This window comes from Diabrotica virgifera, chromosome 5, assembly GCF_917563875.1.
Source record: "Diabrotica virgifera virgifera chromosome 5, PGI_DIABVI_V3a".
Classification (NCBI taxonomy): Eukaryota; Metazoa; Arthropoda; class Insecta; order Coleoptera; family Chrysomelidae; genus Diabrotica; species Diabrotica virgifera.
In genome coordinates, this window is record NC_065447.1 from 52,055,954 (window position 1) to 52,081,806 (window position 25,853).

The 25,853-nt window shown below is 32.4% G+C and overlaps 1 protein-coding gene across 2 annotated transcripts in view; it reads left to right on the top strand.

The window, feature by feature from the left end:
* LOC126885721 (probable cytochrome P450 305a1) overlaps window positions 1-25,853 on the top strand; it is a 303,602-nt gene that overhangs the window by 244,789 nt on the left and 32,960 nt on the right. For both annotated transcript variants that reach the window (XM_050652491.1, XM_050652490.1), the window contains exon 3: window positions 13,945-14,163. In XM_050652491.1, coding sequence (XP_050508448.1) covers window positions 13,945-14,163 — 219 coding nt within the window. The remainder of the gene's footprint in view (window positions 1-13,944; window positions 14,164-25,853) is intronic.

Below are 25,853 nucleotides of genomic sequence, written 5' to 3' on the forward strand. Positions count from 1 at the left end.
TGAAATATATTTATTGTTGTAGTTGTTTATTACATTCAAATAATTTATTAAAACACTAACGATATGAGTAAATAATAAAAGATGATTATCATAAAAAGAAACATAAAACTTTATACGTAGGGATACGTATGATGTATGATAGATTTGTAATGTAATAGAGGCGACTTTTTCTATTTAATAAATAGAATAAATTAAACATGTTATTTTTTAGGACAGGGCCGATAATTTTTGAGACTGAAAAAAATGGAAAAAAGTTAAATCTACAAAAAGAAAAATAAAATGATCTACAAATTTTGTATTTACACTTTCTTCACATAATCTCAAAATGTGTGCGAAAAATTCAAATAACCGACTTTTTGCTTTTTTATTTTTATCTTCCACAAAAAAATACGGAATTTGGTAAAAACTTACTTTTTATTTCCCAAATACATTGAATTTTTTTTGTTTTCCTTTATGTTTTCCCTTTTGTCGTTTGAAATCTCTACTTTCTTGTGGGGTACAAAAAGGTACATTAATTACTACGACGAGTATTTTCAGAATATCTAAAAAAAACGGAAAAACTTGAATTGGAAAACTTTTTGTTTAATCATTGTGTAAAGTTTTGAGCTGTTTATTAACATTACAGTTTAATTATTCAAAAAAGTTAATATTCTAAATGCTCGGTTGCACCAACAGATCTTAAGCTTAAGTCGAGAATATCATAAGAATTATTATAATATAATTATAATATATTACAATAAGAATACCATAATATAATAATAAATATAATTGATAATAAGGTAAGAATCTAAAATTTTAGTGCAACGTAAGTGATACTCAAGGAGGCCCTATCTATAAGTAGAGCTTATCTAAACTGGAGCTTAAGATCTGTTGGTGCAACCAGGCATAAATAGTTGAATATCTAAATATTAAAGATAGTGTTTGAAGGGGATGTTATCCAGTGGCGGCTGGTCCTATGAGGCAGGTGAGGCAGTGCCTCACCAGTATACCAATCGACTATTTACGGTATTTCGTTATTTCATAATCAATTCTTTAAATACAATTTAACTGTTTGAAATTTGCTAAATAACTTTATTTTCGTTATATCATCATCAATAATTCTTTAAATACAATTTAACTTTTTGAAAATTGCTAAATAACTTAATTTTTATTATAAAACTTTTTTTATTAACTTTATTTTTATGATAAAAAAAAATTAGTACGGCCCTGACCCGTTCTTCATAACACACCGATATACCTACTCTACAAGGTACCTACCTCGTCTACTCTAGCATATTACGAAGCCGACGGAGATCGGCCGGCAGCATGACTGAGAATAATTTTTGGAAGCGGGATTAAGTATCCTTTCAGAGGCAGGCAAAAATATGCCTCTAGCGTGGTTTTGCAGTTTTAGGTAGTTTGTTAGAGCAGTTTGTTCTAGTTACGTGTACTTACTATTAGTATAAGAGATACAATAGATGTTTAGAATATGTTATTATGCTCTGACTGGCTGAAAGTCATTTGCCAATGTCAATTAAATAAATAAATTAATAAAAAAATTAGAAATTATGATTTCTTTCATAATAATTCATTTACTTTTAAGTACGCTGTTTATAAAATAAATAAAAAACCAAAAAGAAATAAAATTTAACCCTTAGTTTATTTAACATAAAAAAACAATCTTATAATATAACCGTAATTTGCTTACTTGCTTGTTTCTATTTGCATATATGCAATACATTTACAATATAATAAAATTGGTTCTAAAATGAAATTATCACGTGTTTGCAGGTATATTGTTTGCGTACCATAATTTCATTTTGGCAAGTGATTAATAATAACAGAATCAGTCAACGGCCAAACCAGAATGATCCTAAGGGGGGCTACAACTGGTGGGTCTCTGGGGGTATGGATTTAAGGCTTTAAGGATTTAAGGCATTTAAGGCTTATAACCCCCAACCCCCCCAGTTACGCCACTGGAATCAGTTGTCCGTTGTTTTCATGTAGTATATAATGTAAATTTTGCTTAATATGGCTGTTCAAGTGTTCAACGCTGATGAGCCAACGACGAAACATCTGATTCATGCTGTTTTGATATGTGGTATCATATTAATTATTATTTTTAGCTAAAAAAACAGCTACTATGAGTATGAACCTGTTAGAGACTTAGAACTTTCGTAGCTATTCTTTTGCGAATAAAATTGTTATTTAATATCGTTTGCAAGCCTTAAAATAAATACGGTGCCGTTCTGTGACGTTATGACGTCACAAAATCGACCTTCCGGCTATTAAAGAAAATCTAACCATAATAATAATAATCCTCAAGTGTAGTGTGCCTCACCATCTTGTACTATCACGAGCCGCCCCTGATGTTATCTCAAAAATGCAACTGTTGCAATTTTATTCTGTAAAAAATTTGATTTATTAAATTCTAATTACATATATATGTCATTGACAATCTCATAATATATAAAGTAATAAGATAATCAATGAAAATCTTAGTGTTTTCACATGCTGGGCGACTCTTTTTCCTTGCAGTCCTTTCCTTCGAAAAAGTAGACATCAAACCGTATATTATACTGCGAATAAATCATTATTGCTTTCAGAGAAGAACTTTAAAAAACAAAAAATCAGGGGGACCAGGAGAAATCGTTAATGAACTAATTAAGTACGGAACAGACAAATTATAAACGAAATGTTCAGTAACGCTATAAACCTGAACTAAACACTAGATGAATGGCCCAAACCACATATAACCTCGATACATAAAAAGGGAGATAAGAAGAAAGGCGAGAACTACAGAGAATACGGAAAGAGAAACTGGAAAAATCTATCTCAAATAAAATCGGAGAAGATCAGGTGGGGTTCACGGCAGGAAGATCTTGCATATACCACATATATATACTCCAACAATTAATTGACAAAAAAATTGCAAAAAATAGACCAGTTCACATGACATTCATCGATTTAAAAAAGACATATGACACGGTTCCCAAAAAACAACTATGGAACACGATGAAGGAAATTGGAATAACTCGACGTTAATAGAAGCCGAAAAAACCTTTAGAACAACAGGGTAAGAGTTAAAACCGGCAATAAATACTCCAACGAATTTAACACCACAAAAGGCTTATTGCAGGGATGCTCTACATCTCCGACACTGTTTAAGATATTCCTAGAACAAATATTAAAACCATGGAAAAGGAAATGTGAAGGGATGGGAATATCAATCCGGGACAACTTCTTGTACACATTAAGTTTTGCAGATGACCAAGTGGTAACGGCTCAAGATGAAGAAGATCTGCCCTATATGCTCCGAAAATTAGAAGAGGAATACACAAAAAATGGACTGGAAGTAAACCTACAAAAGACCGAATACTTAACAACAGAACAAGAACCAGTGAGAAACTTGGAAATTGACGATGATAGGGAAATTAACGGCACTGAAAAATTCAAATACTTAGGATTCATGTTCTCAAAGAATGTAACCACTGAGCAAGAGATAACCAGCAGATTAGCACAGACAAGAACATATATATTAAACCAATGAACAGGGTACTGTGGGATAGAGAGATTACCAGAAATACAAAGAAGAGAATATAACACCTTGGTACGTAGTATAATGATCTATGGAGCTGAGAATTGGGTAATCAACAACCGAAACAGGTCCAAAATTACAGCAAGTGAAATGAAGTTCATGAGAAGAAGCTGCAGAGTGACAAGAATAGATCGCAATAGAAACGAGGAGATAAAACGAATAATGGCAGTAGAACAAGACATCCTTAGCTACATCTAAGAAAAACGTTTAATTTTGGTATAGACATGTGAGAAGATAAGAATGAAGACACTGCTTACAAACAAAGACCTTCAGTTGCCTCTCAGGTTGAGAGCTCTAAGATGCTACATATTTTCTATATTGCTATACGGAATGGAAGCTTGGACATTGAAGAGACAACACATAAGAAGAATAGAAGCGTTCGACATGTGGTGTTACAGAAGAATATTGAAAATTCAGTGGGTTCAAAGGATTACCAATGTTGAAGTGCTACGACGATTAAATAAGGAGTTAGAAATTATGAAAAGTATAAAAACTAGAAAACTGGATTATTTGGGTCACATTACTAGATGAGAAAAATACGAGTTGCTGAGAATTATTATGCAAGGAAGGATCCAAGGAAGAAGAAGCATACTTACAGTGTACAGTACATACTCTGAACAGTAAGCAACTGTTCAGAGCAGCAGCCAACAAAGTGACCATAGCCATTATGATATCCAACCTCCGATAGGAGAGGGAACTTTAAGAAGAAGAATGTGAGAAGAGCAGATCGTACAAGGTGGATATCAAAGATTTCGGATTGGAGCCCGATAGGAAAGAGAAGAAGAACCCCGAAAATCATGGAGGGATGAAGTGGACGAGGCCATGAAAAGACGAGACCTTAGAGATGGAGAGTAGCAGAACAGAAAATACTGGAGACGTTGGATGAAGGAAGGAAGGCGGCGACAGCTGTAAAAATCCTTATATAGATAGATATAAGTGTAGGATAACTTTTCTATAGACTAGTCCAATGCTCGCATTTTATTTATTCTTTTGCAAGGCTCAGTTGTTTCTCAAGCAAGAATGTTTTATTGGAATGTGATCGTATCGAGAGCAGAACAAACTTTTTAAGCTTGTCAAACCAAGAAAAAGCTAATTTGGATTAAAAAATAATATTGGCCTGCTTAGGGAAAATTCTCCTCCTTATTCATTGGCCTCTTATCAGGACGTGGCGATACTCTAAATAGTGTTACCTTGCTGTCTCCATTGGCTGCTATCCTGTGCTAGATGGGCTGCTTCATACAGGGATCCTTCTTACCATGGTATTTAGTTGATCTGTTCATCGTGTTGGAAATTTTCCTCATGATCTTCCTTCGGCCTTCTACCTTTCCTTCTACTACCAATAGTTCTATGGTCCCTGTTCTTCTGGCTATGTGGGTATTGTGGCGGCTTAAGTCTTAATAGTCCAGGGCGCATCTGTTTTCAGATGGACGTTGAGAGGGGACTCATATTTTTTTGCAGAAATTTCTTGCAAATAGCTCATATAATAATAATTGAGTTATCCTCCCACTCAAAAAGGTCCGAAACATTGTTTAACTAATCAAAATGTCAAAAAATGAAGGAAAAATTCGATTTTTTTCTTCGTTTTTTGATTATAACTTTAAAAGTATTCGGTTCCGAAAAAAGTTGCACTCACATAATAGTTGCGCAATTAAATTTCCTATAATATAGGATTGGTTAAAATTTTTAAAAATTGTCACCTTTGTTGCAAAAATATATGATATCTAGCTTCTAGCTATGATGATATCATAGCTAGAAGCAAAAGAGAAATGATAGAAGTATTTAATGCTATAGAAAGAGCGGCACAAAACAGTGGCCTAAATATTAATGAAATAAAAACCAAATACATAAGGGCCAGCAAATCGACAGGCCAAAGAAACCTACAGAATCTGACAATAGGAGACTATAACATCGAAAGCGTAAAAATGTTTACATATCTAGGTTCACTAGTTACCGCAGATAACAATGTCAGCGAAGAAGTTAAGAGAAGAATACATATTGCTAATAAAACATATAATGGACTCGGACAGAAGATATAATTTTGAACTATACACATAATGAAGCAAACACCAGTAGGGAGAAGGTCAAAGGAAAGACCCAAACTTAGATACATGGAACAAGTGGAACAAGATCTGAAAACACTTGAGATTACCCACTGGAAGAACAAAGCAAGGAACAGAACAGAATGGCGGAAACAAGGCTAGAACAAGCCAGGACCCAAAAAGGGTTGTCGAGCTACTGATGATGATGAACCTTATTGCAAAATAGCAATAATTGCGAAAAAACCGTAATAAAACAAGTATTTGCATTTTACGTTTTCAACCATTTATGCTACACTTAGGACGTTCATATTTTACCCAGAAAAATGATATGATATAACAAAACAATACTGTAAATTTCGCAGGAAATGTTGCAGGACTTAAAATAAAGCAGATAGCAAGTGTAATTTTTTTGCATATAGAAGAGTGCTGTACCTTGCATTTGCAATTTGCAAAATTAAAATCGGTTAACAACCACGGCGTCAGGAATTTCAGTACTAGTACACTTTAGAAGACCAAAAATAAGCATTTTTTCAAGATTTTTTTCTCAGAACCTTTATTAAAACTGAACATAAAACTTTTTACATATTAATATCTAACTCTTAAAGAATACAAAAAATTTATCTTTTTCATTTATACTGGTCCACTAATATTGTAGAGGGCGCCAAAGTCGAGGCCTCGAAAAAAAAATAGTTGCGATGGCGGACAGTTAATCTCAGGATTGGGATCTCTGAAATAATAAAATCGTACGGCATTTGAAAAAGGAAGGTTCCTTACGTGACAATTTACCACCGTTAGTGAAAAATTCCACAAAAAAAAGATTTTATGGAAATTTTAAAAAATTTTGTGAAAAAATCGTCCGTTTTTCTTCAGTTTTTCATGGTTAAAAAATATTTATTTTTTATTTTTTGGTCAAATTGTGGTAAATTGTCACGTAAGAAACCTTCCTTTTTCAAATGCAGTACGATTTTTTTGTTTAAGATATCCCAATCCTGCGATTAACTGTCCGCCATCATTTTTCGAGGCCTCGACTTTTGCGCCCTCTACAATATTAGTGTACGTGTATAAATGAAAAAATATATATTTTTTGTACTCTCTAAGAGTTGGATATTAATATGTAAAAAGTTTTATGTTCATTTTTAATACAGGTACTGAGAAAAAAATTCTTAAAAAAAATGATTATTTTTGGTTTTCTTAAGTGTACTAGTACCTTATAAACATTAATTTTTGGTGCTACGCGCAGGACAGCGGTGTTCGATTCACACAAGTTGATTTCCACCAAAATTTCTTCCAATCTTTATCTAATATATTATTTTCTTACTCTATATTTTGTTGTATTTTAATATTTTAGTTCCACAAAAATCAACCTAATTTGATTATTGTTTCTGAAATATTGTTTAAACAATTGCATATGTTTAAAAATAATAAATTTTATTTTTTATGTTAAAATATAGGAACAAATAAAGTTTTTGCTAAAAAAAGTGTAATTTCAAAGGACAAAGTATGTGTTTTTATTTTGCAATAAACAAATTTATTTATTTATATCGAAATGTAGTAAAAATTAAAATTTATCAATCATTATCAAAGGTCATTGGAATGCCCAATCAGAGCAAACGTATCCGTTGTCCTGCGCGTAGCACCAAAAATTAATGTTTATTTAAAAAAATTCCCGACGCCGCGGTGGTTAACCGATTTTAAGTTTGCAAATTGCAAATGAAAGTTGCAGTATTCTTCTATATGTAAAAAAAATTAACTTGCTGCCTCCTTTATTTTCAGTCCTGCAACATTTAAAAAAAAAGGAATTTTGGATTGCATAATTTATTTTGCAAAATCCATTAAACTGGTCTTAATGAAATTTACAGCATTGTTTTATTATCTCATAAGGTTTTTCTGGGTGAAATATAAAGGTCCTAAGTGTAGCATAAATGGTTGAAAACCGTAAAATGCGAATACTTGTTTTTTTTGCAATTATTGTTATTTTGTAACAAGAGTGACAATTTTTAAAATTTGTAACTAATCCTATATTGTAGGAAATTTAATTATGTAACTTTTATGTCAGAGCAACTTTTCTCAACAATAAATACTTTTAAAGTTATAATCAAAAAACGAAGAGAAAAAATCGAATTTTTTCTTCATTTTTTGACATTTTGATTATTTAAACAATGTTCCGGACTGTTTTGAGTGGGAGGATAACTCAAATATTATATGAGTTATGTTCAAGCAATTTCTGCAAAAAATATGAGTCACCTCTCAACATCCAAATGTACTAATATTTTTACAGATGCGCCCTGGTCTATAAGTAATTTATTTATTAGTAGGTTTACCTTTTTAACTTTTATATGAAGCTCTTCCAGAATTGACATTTTGGTTCTGTGTTCTGTCTAGGACACGCGTAGAATTCTTCTGCAGAGCAATATTTCGAAGGATTCGATCTTAATTTTATCGATTTTTTTGAAAGTCAATGTTTCAGCTTTGTATGTAGCAATGGGAAAAATAAGGGCATTGACCAACCTGAGCTTAGTATTCCTTGTTACTGTTCGGTCTCTCCATATTTTAATTAATTTAGCTGTTACAGTTCGGGCCACTGGTAGTCTACGCTTGTTTTCTAAGTAGACCAATCAAGTTAGTAAAAAATAAGCCGTTTTTCGACATAATTGAAAAGACGAGGTTTGACAGTTGAAATGTGTAGTATGAGATATTACAAAAAGGCTACCATCTTGGGATTCATCAATTTTTTAGTGGAACATTTTTTAAATAAACAATCAAAACGTCAAACTTAGTTTTTTGCTCATAACTTAAAAACTTGTTTATTTAGAAATTTGACGTTCACAGGTAACTTTTTGAGAAAAAAAAAAGATACATCGAATGAGATACACCAAATTAAAACCGGTTAATAAACAAAAAAGTTATTGCAAAACGGACGACAAAATCACTGTTTTTGAATATTGTTAATAACAATTTTATTGTTTATTAAAATATGTTTAAATATACCTAAACTTGAGGGCATTATGGTGTTTGAATGGTGTGCAAAAAATGGTCCAGATATGTTAAATAGTTTTTGCAAAATTTAATTTGTTTATAAAATTTTTTGAAAAACGAGTTAAGTTCTGAGGCTGGTCCAGTTAATATGGCTGAATGTATCTCAATAATCAGGGACTCATTTCCTTCGTTAAGATGTATACTAATACCGTATGAAAAAAAAGTAAAAGAAATTACATGTACGTACACAAAATTATTTGTTAATAAATAGCAGTGTTTAAGCTTATAAACAATTACAATAATTTCGTAGAAATTAGATCAAATTAAATGGCAATAAAAAATACTGAAAGCTGGTTAAAATACACAACTTCTAAAAAAAATTTTAGGTCCTATGACCCTTGGCGTCTGAGATAGCCCCTTTTTTTTTTAAAATCACTGTTACGTTAATTAACAACACTAAGATCTGAAATTAACCAATCTTTTATAAGAAAAGTCAAAGTTTTTAACAAAGCTTTTTGCAAGAAAAAATGTTAAAAATTGTTTAAACAGTATTGTTATAAAGAAAGAGTAGTTTGCGTTCCGACTAAAGTAAAAAAAAAAATGATGGGCGCAGCCGAATGAGAATAAATTCGCGGACTAGCATTCGCTAGCGCTAGACCGTTGCAGCCCATTTTTAACATTGACAGTATACCGGATTTGAAGCTTAATATTATATTTATATATTTTGGTAGACACTTTGGTAGAAATAAATGAATTTAAAAAATAACAATAAAAAGGCCACAAAGTCAAAATATGCAACAGAAAAAAAGTTACGCGACCTTATAGACGAGTGGTACGTGGTACTCCCCCAAAAAAAAACGCTCATTTCTCGAGATATCAACCACGGTGTGGTGAATGGCTAATTTTGGTCTTACTTTATACTTTTTATGGTGCTGAAAACGAAAATGAGTTTTATTTTGAATTTTAGATGGGGAAACATTGTCAAAATCGCAATTTTACCCTAAAAATAAAAAAAAATGAAATCACGTTTTTCTTAAAATTAAAAGTTACACCACTTTTTTTCTATAAAACATTTTGTTCTCTGTGCTCTAGATTTTAACTTAACATTAATTAAACAGCTAAATTTCAAATTTTGTTACTCAAATTTTGCGATTAAACTTTGCAATTCAAGGATCTGCACCTTTTACTTCAAACAATTTATAACTTTCTTTATGGCAAGACAGAAATATTGAAGCAGGCCCCATTGTCTTCAGAAAGGTGAGAAATATATACTATAAAAATATCAGAAAAAAATATTACAATGGAACAGAGTTGTAGCAAATTAAACTCAAAAAAACGTGATTTTTTTTATTTTTAGGGTAAAGTTGCGATTTTGATAATGTTCCCCCACGTAAAATTCAAAACAACCCTAATTTTAGTTTTGAGCACCATTAAAAATATAAATTATGACCAAAATTAGTATCAGTATCTCGAGAAATAAGCTTTTTTTGGGGTGTGCCGCTCGTCTATAAAGTCACATAACATTTTTCCTATTGCATATTTTAAATTAAATTTTTTTGGAAAACTTCTTCATAAATTATATTTTATTTCCGTGTTAATTAAAATTATATACTAAACAGTTTGTCACTCAACTTTTTTAAGTAAACATGAAACTAACGAAATCTGACGACAAAATGTTTAAAAATTAAGAACTTCTCTTTTAACGTGTTGAGTCATTTTGGACAAATCTCATTGTTATCTAAATGCTTCAAAGATATCACAGTAAAATTTTCAAAAGGAAATATTTACAGCGACCAAAAATACAGTGAGTTAAAATTGAAAAATCATCAAAATTGATTTTTCGCATTTTTGCATCAAATTTGATTTTTGAACATGTTCCACTAATTCTAGAAAAAAATTAACTCCATATTCGGATTCAGAGACCTCGAAAACATAAGGAATGACGAAAATTTGTCATTCACCTTAAAGTGGATTTTTGTGGTCGGGATAACGTAATTTTAATAGTTGCTGCCGCATGCCGGTCGCCCACTATTCAGTCAGTCGACTACGTCCGCTATTTTTTACTTTTGTCGGAACGCAAAATACTCTGTGTTTATAACACTCCTATTTAAACAATTTTTAACATTTTTTCTTACTAAAAACTTTGTTAAAAACTTTGACTTTTCTTATAAAAGATTGGTTAATTTCAGCTCTTAGTGTTGTTAATTAACGTAACTGTGATTCTTTCAAAAAAAGAGGCTATTTCAGACTCCAAGGGTCGTAGGACCTAAAAATTTTTTTTGAAAGTTGTGTATTTTAACCAGCTTTCCGTATTTTTTATTGTCATTTAATTTTATCTAATTTCTACGAAATTATTGTAATTGTTTATAAGCTTAAAAACTTCTGTTTATTAACAAATAATTTTGTGTACGTATATGTAATTTTTTTTTACTTTTTTTTTCATAAGCTGTTAGTATACATCTAAACGAAGGAAATGAGCCCCGGATTATTGAGATACATTCAGCCATATTAACTGGACCAGCCTCAGTAATTAGCTCGTTTTTCAAAAAATTTTATAAACAAATTCAATTTTACGAAAACTATTTAACAGATCTGGACCATTTTTTGCACACCATTCAAACACCATAGTGCCCTCAATTTTGGGTATGTTGAAACGTATTTTAACAAACAATAAAATTGTTATTAACTATATTCAAAAACAGTGATTTTGTCATCCGTTTTGCAATAACTTTTTTGTTTATTAACCGATTTTTATTTAGCGTATCTCATTCGATGTATCTTTTTTCTGAGAAAGTTACCTGTGGACGTCAAATTTCTAAATAAACAAGTTTTTAAGTTATGAGTAAAAAACTAAGTTTGACATTTTGATTGTTTATTAAAAAATGTTCCACTAAAAAATTGATGAATCCAAAGATGGTAGTCTTTTTGTAATATCTCATACTACACATTTCAACTGTCAAACCTCGTCTTTTCCGTTATGTCTAGTAAAAACCTAACTTGATTGGCCTAAAGGAGAAACTGCCGTCGTTCGTTATAGACGAAGCAATAAATCACTAAAATCGGCCTTAACTCCGAAAAGAAAAGGACAAGACGGATCTTAATAATTCTTTTTGCATTCGATTCGTGAATGCTCCAGGAAATTTTGTAAACCAGAGCCATGATATAATATTGAAAAACTGCATACAAAAAATGCATTCTTAAAGTGCATCTCAAACAGACAATAAAAAAAATTCTGAACTCGTCAATTATCGGCGGAAATGAGTTCAATTTTGTTACTCGGAGGTGACGTAAAAAGTGATCTCCGGAGTACCTGTTGCCAAGGGTACCTACTGTTTACTTCGTCATTAAAATTCATTAAAAAATTTGTCAAAAATCATTACTCGGGGGGTTTTTGGGGCCGCTAACGACGAATATGACATCGGAAGCGATCTCCGGAATACCTGGTGCCCAGGGTACCTACTTCTTATGTAGTTTTCGGCAAATTCATTAAAAAATTAGCCAAAAATCATTACTCGGGGGTTTTTTGGGTCGCTGACGACAAATATGACATCGGAAGTGATCTACGGAGTACCTGGTACCCAGGGTACCTACTGTTTACCTCGTTTCTGGAGTTTCCGTCAAATTCATTAAAAAATTAGTCAAACATCATTAGTTACGAGATAAACAGTAGGTACCCTGGGCACCAGGTACACCGGAAATCACTTCCGATGTCATATTCGTCGTCAGAGACCCCAAAAACCCCTAAGTAATGAATTTTGCTTAATTTTTTCATGAATTTGCCAAAAACTCCAGAAAACGAGGTAAACAGTAGGTACCCTGGGTACCAAGTTCTGCGTAGAGCACTTCCGATGTCATATTCGTCGTCAGCGACCCAAAAAAACCCCGAGTAATGATTTTTGGCTAATTTTTTATTGAATTTAACGAAAACTCCATAAGAAGTAGGTACCCTGAGCACCAGGTATTCCGAAGATCGCTTCCGATGTCATATTCGTCGTTAGCGACCCCAAAAAAACCCGAGTAATTATTTTTGACTAATTTTTTAATAAATTTGTTACCGAAAACTCTACAAGACGAGGTAAACAGTAGGTCCTCTGTGTATTCCACAAGATTCGTAAATGACGCTGTAACAAATTTTTATCTTCCCGAGGCTGTGCCCACCAACAAAATGGTATGCTTTTCGACGCTGCACCATATATGATCAAAACAGCACCAAATCTTGAAAATGTTTTATCCAAATCTAATTCACCGTACGTGTCTAGCACACGGCCTGAATCGTGTTGCTGAGACCATACGGCTGCAATTCTCACTTGTTAATGAGTTGATAAAAAATGGACAAAATCCATTAAAGCTTCTTTAAGGGTGCAACTTTTTAGAGACAGATTCCCTAACACTCTATTACCATCGGAACCAGTGTTAACTCGGTGGGGTAGATGGTTAGATGTAGCTTTATACTACGCCGAATATTTCGAAAATTTTAAAAGAGTATTGGAACTTAAAGAGACTGCTAGCAAATCGATAAAATATTGTCAGGATGTTTTAGGTGAAACATAATTACAAAACAATTTTGCTTTTATCAAAAGCAACTTTTGTTCTGTGAGTGAAACAATAAAATATTTGGAGAAACAGCAAATGTCATTAGTTGCGTCGATCCAAAAATAAACAGTTTTGAAAAAAAGATGGAAGGTATCCCTGGAAAAATTGGTCAGATAGTATTAACAAAATTCAACGATGTATTAACAAGAAACGAAGGATTTCAAAAGATGAAGAAAATATTATCAGTTTTAAATTGAGAACACGTTGAAGATATAAATATGGATCCGGTAGTAGTGGCAAAGTATAAGTATGCACCGATAACCAGTGTGGACGTTGAAAGAAGCTTTTAGATATACAAAAATGTTTTGAGTGATAGGTGCCGAAACTTTACGATATAACATTGAAATGAGTAATTAGTTATTTCATGCTTTAAACAAAAATTATATATTTTCCTTCATCTAAAGCGTGTCGATAAAAATTAGGTGCAAAGCATTTTTGATTCAATTATCTATTTTTTTTATTTGTTTTATTTTATTATTAAATTTATAATAGGTCTTGACTACTTCTTAAGCTAAGCCTAGATATAATTAGGTATATATTTATATTTTCTTAAAAAATGGTTTGTTAAAATTTATATGCTTATTTTCATGCTTTTTTTGTTTAATAAAATGCTTTTTTTCTTAAAATTTTTATGCTTTTGCTATTTTGCGCTTCTTTGTGCTTTTAAATCAGAACTCTATACATGGAAAATATGAATAAACTTTTTATTGTAGCTACTTCTTCTTTAAATTATTATATCTAATACAAACAAATTTTCAGGTGTTGTAGGGACTGATGGAGAGCTGTGGAAAATACAAAGACACTTTGTTGTTACGCATCTTAAATCGCTTGGATTTGGTTTTAAATCAATGGATAACATGGTCCGAGAAGAGCTTGGTGATATTATGACAATCCTGAAACAACATAAAAATGAGGAACTTAAGATTGTTCCCATTATATCCGTTTCCGTGTTAAATGTACTTTGGAAATCTTTGACGGGTACGTATGATTATTGTAAACTTTATGAAGCATCATGATCATCCAACCTCAAAAGTCCTCTTTTGAATATAGACCCCTTTCTCGTGTTTCCAACCCTGCCAATCTTGCGCCGCTCTCGTCCAGTTTTTATTTAGCCTTCTTAAGGCCCGAACCAGACGGGCCACTCTGCAGCGCTACTCTGTGGATCCACAGAGTGGCTGAAACAGGCGATTTTCTAGCGCCGGCGACTACGCTGCGAAGTGGATCGTTTGGATGGGTGCGGCGTTTAATGTAAAGGGTGAGAAAAAACAGTAAGTTAATCAATTGATTAAAAACTTGCCGGCTAATATTTTTTTAAAAAAGTTTGTTCGTCAAAATCAGTGTTTGTAATGTCCATAGTTTTAAATATTTTATAAAATTTCAACGCTTTTGAAAAAATACCAATAAACTCCATAAATGGAATTAAGAAGAACCAGACAAAAGCAGATATATCACAGAAAGAAGCACATACAAAATTAACCAGGCCATCTGGTATCCTACAGCCGTAAAATAGTTTGATACAACCTGATAACTGAATGAAAGTGAAAAACATGTTAGCTTGCAACCCCCTTTTAACTGATATCTTATCGTTTTGTTTTCAACAACAAACAATAAAACCTTTTTTGACGTAGGATAGGACCCCACTATTTAACATAAATAAACAAACAAGATTGTGAGTACATATTTGTTTTGTTCAGTTCAAATGTATCCAATGAATAATAAAATGTAAATATAAATAGAGAAAACATTGCTTATGGGATTTATTATTTTCGATAGGGCTACCTTCTTTAAAATCAGAAACAAATAATTCAAAGATGACGTCCCACGCTTTTCCTTTTAATGCCCTCGGGCAGGCACGTAGCCAGAAAATGTGCTTGAGGGGGGTCTAAACACAACTCGAATAAAAAAATTTTTTAAATCCCTTTAAAAAGTATAAAATTTATTAAAATCCCTTAAGGGCCTACTTCAATCACAGAACGTCTTCGATATATAAAATATTATCATCAGTGTGGAAGTTAGAACGGGTTGATCATATGGTTAGCCGCCAAAAAAATACCAGGGTATAAACCCTTTACATAGTATAAAATTTCCTACATTAACATTATTACTTAAAATTCCAAACAATGCATAAAATTTATAAAAATAGGGCCCTTAGGCACTGTATGACTCCCCCATCACCAGTTCAGATACCCACGTGATGGGGGAGTCATACAGTGCCTAAGGGCCTCATATTTATAAATTTTATCCATCGTTTGGAATTTTAAGTATCAATGTTAAGGTAACAAATTTTATATCATTTAAAGGGTTTATATCCTGGTATTTTTTTGGTGGCTCAGCATGTGATGAACCAGTTCTAACACTGATGATGATATTTTATATATCTAAAACGTTCTGTGACTGATGTAGCCCTTTAAGATATTTTAATAAATTTTATACATTTTCTAAAGGGGTTTTCAATTTTTTTTTTGTGATTGATGGTATACAGCCAGCTATAGGAATATGATTTCCTTATAGAACAATTTTTTTGTTAGATTAGACGGTAAGGAAGGTATTGAAAAAAATATTCAGAATAAATTTTAGATCCATAATATGCAAAATTTAAAAAAACTATTTTTAATATTTTAAAAATTGCCATTTTTTTGTTAGTTATTTTCTCATTCAATTAAAAAATATTTTAAAATTTAATAAAATATTTTAACCATGTAAAACTTAAATTTAAATTTTTTTTAAATTACGTTTATCAAGTGTTTACTACTTTACTAAGATATAACATCTAAATGACGACAACCTCACACTAGTAAGTTGTTTTTAATTAATACCTAATTTCACCATTGTATCTTTAATATAATTTTAGTTTGGATGTTAGTTAGTTAGTTAGATGATGTTAGTGACTACTAACGAAATATAGGATTCCGTAAAAAAGAGAATATCTGGTCTTCTAATCAGCTGTCTATCCAATATTTTTTGGCTATTTAATATATCTGGCTTTAATTCAACGTTCCAATGAACGGACCAAAGAGCCAATAAACTGATTCTTTCGTTTCCCATCTTGTTTCTGGGTAAAGTTTTTACTCGCTTCATTGTTGAGAAGGAACGTTCTACACTGGCTGTTGTGACAGGGATAGTTACCAAAATTGTAAGGAATATGTAAATGTTTGGAAAAAATCTTTGCTACAATGTTCCATTACGCAGAGAACTTCGGTATTTGGTTCCAACTATGATATGGTATTACAGTTACACCATAACATATTTTCAGCTTTTATTGCTGGAAGGGAAGTGTAGCGGGAGTAAAAGCAAATTTTCTAGCAATTTTGCATTGTCTGTGGAGGCAAATCCAAATAAAAGAATTTGACATGCTAATAGAATATGTACTTTCGTTTTTGGTAAATCTGTTTTTTAAATTAGATATAAGTTGATCCGTACACTAAATAAAAACATAATTAATCCTAGTAACAACAATAATAATATTTTCGTTCTTAACTTGGGGATAAACTTGCTGCCTTGGTACAAAGCCAAATCAGTTTTTACCAAAGTCGAGGCAGTTTTGGGAGGGGTCCGGACCCCATGGACCCCTTCCTTGGCTACGTGCCTGCCCTCGGGTTCTTGTATCACATATTATATCCGGTCTGTTTTGCACTTCAATCAAAACCAGTTTCGAATCGAAATTCAATTTAGGTGCTCACCCTATAAATTCTCGTAAACATCTGCGGCAGCTACAAAAGTGGTCCGTCTGAATGGCGTTTGCCACTACTGGACGCGACTAGCAGTGAGGCTCGGCGACTGTGGCTGGCCACAGTCGCTCGTCTGGGGTGCGACGTCCACTTCACATAAGAACCCACGGTAAATCATCGGAAGCTGCTTTGTGGATCCACAGAGTAGCGCTGCAGAGTGGCCAATCTGGTTTGGGCCTAAATCGTCAGTCGATCGTGTAGTGTAGGGGGTCGACGAACGGCGAAGCTTCTCTTGTCTACCCACGGTCTCCATTCCAATAACCTCTTTGTCCATCGTCCATCTGTCTAGCTATCGTTTAGATGACGTCAATCACCTTGGTTCTTCTCCTGATATCTTCATTATTGTCTCGCAAAGTCATTTCTAACATGAATCGTTGCATTTTGGAAACTTTTATTAAGGGAATCTGCATTGATCAAATATTTTTCTCTTCAGGCTTGTGGCAGCTCACTTTTATATTTTAACCAATTTCTTCTACTCTTTTTTATTCTTCTCACGTATACCTATCTATGTAAGGATTTTTACATCTGTCGCCGCCTTCCTTCCTTCATCCAACGTCTCCAGTATTTTCTGTTCTGCTACTCTCCATCTCTAAGGTCTCGTCTTCCCATGATCCACTTCATCCCTCCATGATCTGCGGGGTCTACCTCTTCTTCTCTTTTCTGTTGGGCTCCAATCTGAAATCTTGGATATCCACCTTGTTGCTCTTCTCACATGTCCATACTAAATTAAACGTTTTTCTTCGATGTAGCTGACGATGTTTTGTTCTAGTGACAGTCTTGATTTTATCTCCTCATCTCTAATGCGATCTATTCGTGTTACTCTGCAGCTTCTTCTCATGAACTCCATTTCAGTTGCTGTAATTTTGGACCTGTTTCGTTTTATTCTTCTCACGTATACCTATCTATGTAAGGATTTTTACATCTGTCGCCGCCTTCCTTCCTTCATCCAACGTCTCCAGTATTTTCTGTTCTGCTACTCTCCATCTCTAAGGTCTCGTCTTCCCATGATCCACTTCATCCCTCCATGATCTGCGGGGTCTACCTCTTCTTCTCTTTTCTGTTGGGCTCCAATCTGAAATCTTGGATATCCACCTTGTTGCTCTTCTCACATGTCCATACTAAATTAAACGTTTTTCTTCGATGTAGCTGACGATGTTTTGTTCTAGTGACAGTCTTGATTTTATCTCCTCATCTCTAATGCGATCTATTCGTGTTACTCTGCAGCTTCTTCTCATGAACTCCATTTCAGTTGCTGTAATTTTGGACCTGTTTCGTTTGTATATTACCCAATTCTCTGCTCCATAGGTCATTATACTACGTACCAAGGTGTTATACAGGGTGAGTCATGAGGAACTGTACATACTCCTACCTCGTATAGAAGCTCCTATGGGGAATAACAAATGACCATTAAAAAGTGTCTGCTCCCCTTGTTTAATAATATACAGGGCGAGTTTCGCGTTTTGACAGAAATTTATATTCGTCATAATTTTTGAACGGTCAAATCGATGTGTCTCTTATTTTGGTCAATCGTTACACTATTACCACCTAATCAACTGATTTATTCAAACTAGAAAAAAATCAGGTCCGGCTTTAAAAAATTAGTTCGTTTGGGTCTTAGAAAAAATTTCACCCTGTATACGCTTTTTGAAAACTCTAATATTAATTTTACAAATTAGACAAATAGGCAAATAAAATGGCATATTTATTTTTTCCCCACATGATTACTTAATTTTTTATAAAAAAATCAAATTTGACTATGAATAAATAATAATTAAAAGTTTGGTAAAGTGAACAATAGATTTAAAAAAAATTAACTTTTATTACAAAAATTAATTTTTTTAAACAAATATTTGATTTATGTTACCACCCACTAACTGATTTATTCAAACTAGAAAAAAATCAGGTCCGGCTTTAAAAATTTAGTTCGTTTGGGTCTTAGAAAAAATTTCACCCTGTATACGCTTTTTGAAAACTGTAATATGAATTTTACAAATTAGACAAATAGGCAATTAAAATGGCATATTTATTTTTCCCCACACGATTACTTAATTTTTTATTAAAAAATCAAATTTGTCAAAATCGGAATTTTAACCTAAAAATGAAAAAAAAAAAAAAGATGAAATCACGGTTTAACTCGCTACAACGTTCCATTTTAAATTCTTTTTTCTGAAATTTTTACAGCACATATCTCTTACCATTGTGAACACTATGACAATTGTTGTAGACTTTCAGTCTTCTTCTCGTAAAAGTTATGAATTTTTAAAAATAAAAGGTGCAGTTTCGTGAATTACAAAGTTAAATCGCAAAAATTAAGTGAAAAAATTTAAAATTTATCTATTTGATCACGTCTATGTTAAGCTATAGAGTCCAAAGAGAAGTGTTATGGGGAGTTTTAGATCTAGACGTGTTATAGAAAAAAAAAATGGTGAAACTTTTAATTTTAAGAAAAACGTTGTTTAATTTTTTTTATTTTTATGGTAAAATTGCGATTTTGACAAATTTGATTTTTTAATAAAAAATTAAGTAATCGTGTGGGGAAAAAATAAATATACCATTTTAATTGCCTATTTGTCTAATTTGTAAAATTCATATTAGAGTTTTCAAAAATCTTATAGAGGGTGAAATTTTTTCTAAGACCCAAACGAACTAATTTTTTATAGCCGGACCTGACTTTTTTCTAGTTTGAATAAATCAGTTAATTGGGTGGTAACATAAATCAAATATTTGTTTAAAAAAATTAATTTTTGTAATAAAAGATATTTTTTTTTGATCTATGGTTCACTTTACCAAATTTGTAATTCATTGTCAAATTTGATTTTTTTATAAAAAACTAAGTAATCGTGTGGGGAAAAAAATAAATATGTAAAATAAATATGTAAATATATTTAATTTCCTATTTGTCTAATTTGTAAAATTAATACTAGAGTTTTCAAAAAGCGTATACAGGGTGAAATTTTTTCTAAGACACAAACGAACTAATTTTTTAAAGCCGGACCTGATCTTTTTTAATTTAAATAAATCAGTTGACTAGGTGGTAATGGTGTAACGATTGACCAAAATAAGAGACACATCGATTTGACCGTTCAAAAATTATGACGAATATAAATTTCTGTCAAAATGCGAAACTCGCCCTGTATTGTATATTATTAAACAATGGGAGCAGACACTTTTTAATGGTCATTTGTTATTCCCCATAGGGGCCTCTATACGAGGTAGGAGTATGTACAGTTCCTCATGACTCACCCTGTATATTCTCTTCTTTGTATTTCTGGTAATCTGTCTATCTCACAATACCCCGTTCATTTGTTTAATACATGTTCTTGTCTGTGCTAATCTGCTGGTTGTCTCTTGCTAGGTGGTTCCATGCTTTGAGAGTATGAATCCTAAGTATTTGAATTTTTTCACCCGTGTTGAGCTGGCCCCCTCCGCAAAAATTAAAAAACAAATAGCGCTGATTTATGAGCTATTTATGAGCTTTTATATTCTGCAAATTAAATTTAGTTACTTAAAAATAGAGATATCGAATCGATCATTGCGGCAGAATTACGAGCTATTTATGAGCTCTCGAAGTGATATTGTCTCGATTTTTGATCTGATCCCCTTCACCCCCAAACAACCATTTAATTGATTTAACTTAAGAGAAAAATGCTGAGAAAAATTTAAATATATTTTATCGCGGATATAATTCATATAGCTTATATCTTCTAAGAATAAACTCTTAAATCACGCGCATTTCGATTATTGAGCTACAACCCCTTCGCAAGAAAAACACCCCATCTTCCCGGCTTAAGAGAAAGTTGTACCTATTTAAAATGAATTATTTTAATTATTTGGCGACTACATATCGTTTAATAATTTATGAGCTCGCAAAATATGCACATTTCAATTTATTGAATTGCAATGTCCTTTCTAAAGTGCAGTCACTGAAGGTAAAAATCAACTATTACTTTCAATTTCGGTGAACCTTCATCGATTTTCACGATGGTTAGAGGATACCTCAAGAAATAAAGGCGACATGGTGCACCTTGCACTTTTACCCTGAGGGTGGATACCACCTCGTCTCGGGGTTGAAAATTATTTTATTAAAAATAACTTCACAAATCGATAGAAGGACAAATTCTAAGCAAAATTTGTTATATAAAGTTATTAAAATAAAACAATATTTTTGAGTTATTAAAGATCAAAGATTTTAATTTTTCGTGAAAAAAATGCATGTTTTAAGCGGTTTTTCGTAAATCACTCAAAAACTAAGTTTTTACAAAAAAATTCTCATTACCAAAATTTAAGCTTTGAAAAACCTTTTATTATTAATTATTCAAAGTGAGTTAATTGGTAATTGAATGTATTTATTTTCGGTGAATACTTAAATCTAATTATCCAAACCTAATTAACGGGAAAACAATGCATTTTATAAAATATATTTAGCTTGTCAAAGCACTCTGCAATATTTAACTAGTGAGCTACGGACGAAGTTGATATAGGGAATTCGCTCTACCGAGATTCACTTTGACACGTTCGGAATAGGAAACATACAACACAAAAATTCCTACCACACACTATTAACTGCTCAAATCAACTTAATCTTTCATTAAAAAAAAAGAAGAATTATTAGAAATAGTGGGAGTGTGTACTAATCTCATAAAATTTTCTGGAGTTTATTTCTACAAAATATTTTTATTTTGTACAATAAATAATTTTCTCATTTGTTATCAATACATTTTAATGGTGTAAATAAATAATTATTGACTGGCGTAAGGTTTATGATATTTATGTCTGTTTACTAATATCATCAAGTGTAAGCAAGGGTTCAATGAAAATATAACGACCCTTTCGAATTTTTTAGGAAAAAGTGAAAAATAAAACGTACGCCATTTCCACAAAAATTAAAATCTTTAGTAATCTCTATAAGACTTTCTTTACTTCAGCATAAGTAATGACCTTAAACATTTTGACCGATTTAGAATGCATATTTTTAAAAAATATAATATACATATGATTATTTTCTTTTGATAATAACTTCAACAATACTCAATACACGTAAAAAATGATAGAGAACGAAATTTGAGATTTTTTATTAGTAAATATTTTACATGTCTATTTATTTCTGAAGGAATCAAAATAACCAAGATAGAAACGTTTAAGCCTAAACTTTACTGCGAGAACAATGTAACTGTAGCCCTTTAACCTATTATCCTAAAAATGAAGTATTTTTTGAAAGATTAAATGTAATACAGTTTTATAGCTCTTCAAATTACCTCTCAAATAGTTGGATGTGCCTGATATAAAAATTAACAGAGTTATTAAAAAAAGAAACAAAAACATTTTTTTGGAAAAATTTTTGGAGTATAAGTTTTGATGCTATCAACTTCTTCTGGAGCTCATTTGATAGGTATTCCGAAGTACTTTGACAAGTATTTAGTAAGTATATGTTATAAAATGCATCGTTTTCCCGTTATTTAAGCTTGGATCCTTACATTTGAGTACTCGCAGAAAAAAAATGTACATTCTATTACCTATAACTTACTTTAAATTTATATCAAGAGCTTATTCAAGTAAGGAATTTATTATATTTTTTATTAGCTTCAATTTTGGTAATGAAAATTTTTTTGTAAAAAATTACAGTTTTTGAGTTATTAATGAAAAATATCTTTAAAGCATTTTTCACGAAAATTAAAATATTTGATCTTTAATAACCCAAAAAGTATTAATTTATTTTAATAACTTTATAAAACAAATTTTGCTTAGAATTGGTTCCTCTATCGGTTTGTGGGGATATTCTTAATAAAACAATTTTCACCCCCGAGAAGGTGACATCCACCATCCACCCTCAGGGTAAAAGCGCAAGGTGGCACCATGTCGCCTTTATTTCTTGAGGTATACTCTAACCACTCAGCAATTTTTGTGAAAATCGATGAAGGTTCACCGAAATTGAAGGTAATAGTTGATTTTTACCTTCAGTGACTGCACTATAGAAAGAAAATTGCAATTCAATAATTTGAAATGTGCATTTATTTAATTCATTTGAAGTACAATTCTCTCTTAAGCCGGGAAGCAGGGCCGGATTTAAGGGCTGGGCAGCTGCCCGGGGCCCCCACATTTCGGGGGCCCCCACAAAGCCCCAAACATAAGAGGTTCATTTAAACAGATATTGGCAGGAGATACAGGAACTCGACAATGCATGACAAGTATAAAATGAAGGAGCGTAGGAGTGATAATATAATACATTGTTCATGGTTATCTTTTTCACCTTTCTCCGAGTGAGTGTATTGCTTCGTTTGTAAATTCTTATCTAGTGTTCGTTCACATTTTAGCCACAGAGGATTTTGTGATTGGAAACATGCAGATAGTAGGCTTATAGATCACAAAATGTCTAAAGCACACGAAAGAATGGCGTATTGATAATGAAATAGCAAAAAAGGCCGAAGAAATAAAGAATTATTGGAAAATGGTAACTCAAAGACTAATTTTAGTGTTATAAAGTTTATTTGTGAACAAGATTTAGCATTTCGCAGCGAAAATAAGTTGTCGAATTCATCAAAAATGAAAATTATTTGGGAATACTCCTGTTATTAATAAATATTCAAATCCTGGAAGCGGAAATGTCAACTATCTTTCATCAACTAAGGTTAGGAAATTGTACATCCGATGGGTCAAAACTTATTAAATGAAATAGTTTTAAGGATTAAGAAGTCAAAATATTATTCAGTTTATATCAATCAATTAACAATCATTTTCTTAGAATAATTTCTTAGAATTTCTTGTATTTTTCACTTCCTCTACATATAGATACAGCTTAACAGCATGTTTAAAAGCTGCGTCTTTAAGCGACAGCAACGTAGGCCGTGGCAAAAATATTATTGTTTCTTAGGCAAGCCGCACACCAACGAAACATGAAACGTAAAACACGTTTCATGAAAATTAAACACTGCTAAACAAATCTTGAAGTCCGCCTACCAATGAAACGAGTGTGATTCATGCTGATAACACATTTTTATTTTCGGAAAGTTTCATAAATGGCCGGACGTCTATTTGTTTAGCAGTGTTTTATTTCCATGAAACGTGATTTACGTTTCATGTTTCTTTGATGTGCGGCCTACCTAAAAGAATAAATACTACTAGATGGTCATGGAGGTAATGCCGCAAAAGGACTAGTTAAAGGTTATAATCAGATTAAAGGAGCATTATCCAAAATTTCGGAAGACTATGAGCAACAATTTAAAACGCGTAGCATTGCAAATGGTTTGTACCTATAATCGAATGTGTTTACTGGAAACAGAGAGGATATTAGGGAGGACAAACAGCACAAGTCGTATTCTTCAAGATCCAAATATTGACCTTAATTCAGGAGTGGCAGCACTTAGATCACTTAAATAAATTATACAGTCAAGACGTGACAATTTCGAAAGATATGAGAACATCAGAGAAGTTTAAAACTCAAAATGTCAGTCACTTCATTACCTCTTTAAGTCATAGGCTTTCTGCATATGAATTCATTCATTCCACTTTTGGATTTTTACATCATTTGGGAAAATTGGAAAATTTAACTCTCAATGAAATTGAAGCTCACTCACCAACATTATCATCAACTTACCAACATTTATAGCAATGATTTAGATGAAAACTTATGTGTCCATCTGGTACAGTTTGTAAGATTCTTCAATTCATTTAATGAGGAAATCAGCTCATCAAATATAAGCAAAGAACTTCAAATGTACCAACTGCTAAAAGAAAAGAATATGAATGATGCTTTTCCAAATGTTGAGGTGACACTTTGTTTATGTTTAGTTGTGATGCTAACTAACTGCAGTGGTTTGAGATCATTCTCAAAATTTAAGTTAATTAAAAATCGACTTCCGTCTATGATGGGCCAAGAGTGTTTGAATGATCTCTATACAATGAGCATTGGCCACGATGTCCTAATGCAACTAGATATGTCCCACATACTCAAGAAATTTTCAATTAACATATCTCGAAAAGTTCACGGACTTCAAAAACAATACATCTTACTATCATTTTTAATATTTTACTGTAACAAGTTACAGCTCTTGTACTTTTTATTATTTAAAATTATATTTATAAAAGTAGATCGAGCAACATTTTTTTAATGGTAGGAGGTAGGGCCCCCACACCAATTTTGCCCAGGGGCCCCCACTGCCTTAAATCCGGCTCTGCCGGGAAGATGGGGTGGTTTTCTTGCGAAGGGGTTGTAGCTCAATAATCGAAATGCGCGTGATTTAAGAGTTTATTCTTAGAATAAATATAAGCTATACATACGAATTATATCCTCGATACGATATATTTTAATTTTTCTCAGCATTTTTCTCTTAAGTTAAATCAATAAAAGGGTTGTTTGGGTGTGAAGGGGATGAGCTCAAAAATCGAAACTATATCACTTCGAGAGCTCATAAATATCTCGTAATTCTGCCGCAAAGATCGATTCAATATTCCTATTTTTAAGTAGCGGGAGGCTAGTAAAATTTTTAATTTGCGGAATATGAAAGCTCATAAATAGTTCATAAATCGCACGATTTGTTTTTTAATTTTTGCAAGTGGGGGAGGGGGGCAGCTCGACACGGGTGAATTTTTCAGTGCCGTTAATTTCCCTATCATCGTCCATTTCCAAGTTTCTCTGGTTCTTGTTCTGGTTCTTGTTCTGTTGTTAAGTATTCGGTCTTTTCTAGGTTTATTTCCAGTCCATTTTTTTTGTGTATTCTTCCTCTAATTTTCGGAGCATATAGAACAATTCTTCATCTTGAGCCGTTACCACTTGGTCATCTGCAAGACTTAATGTGTGCAGGAAGTTGTCCCGGATTGGAATTCCCATCCCTTCACATTTCCTTTTCCATGGTTTTAATATTTGTTCTAGGAATATCTTGAAGAGTGTCAGAGAAGTAGAGCATCCCTGAAATAAGCCTTTTGTGGTCTTAAATATTCGTTGGA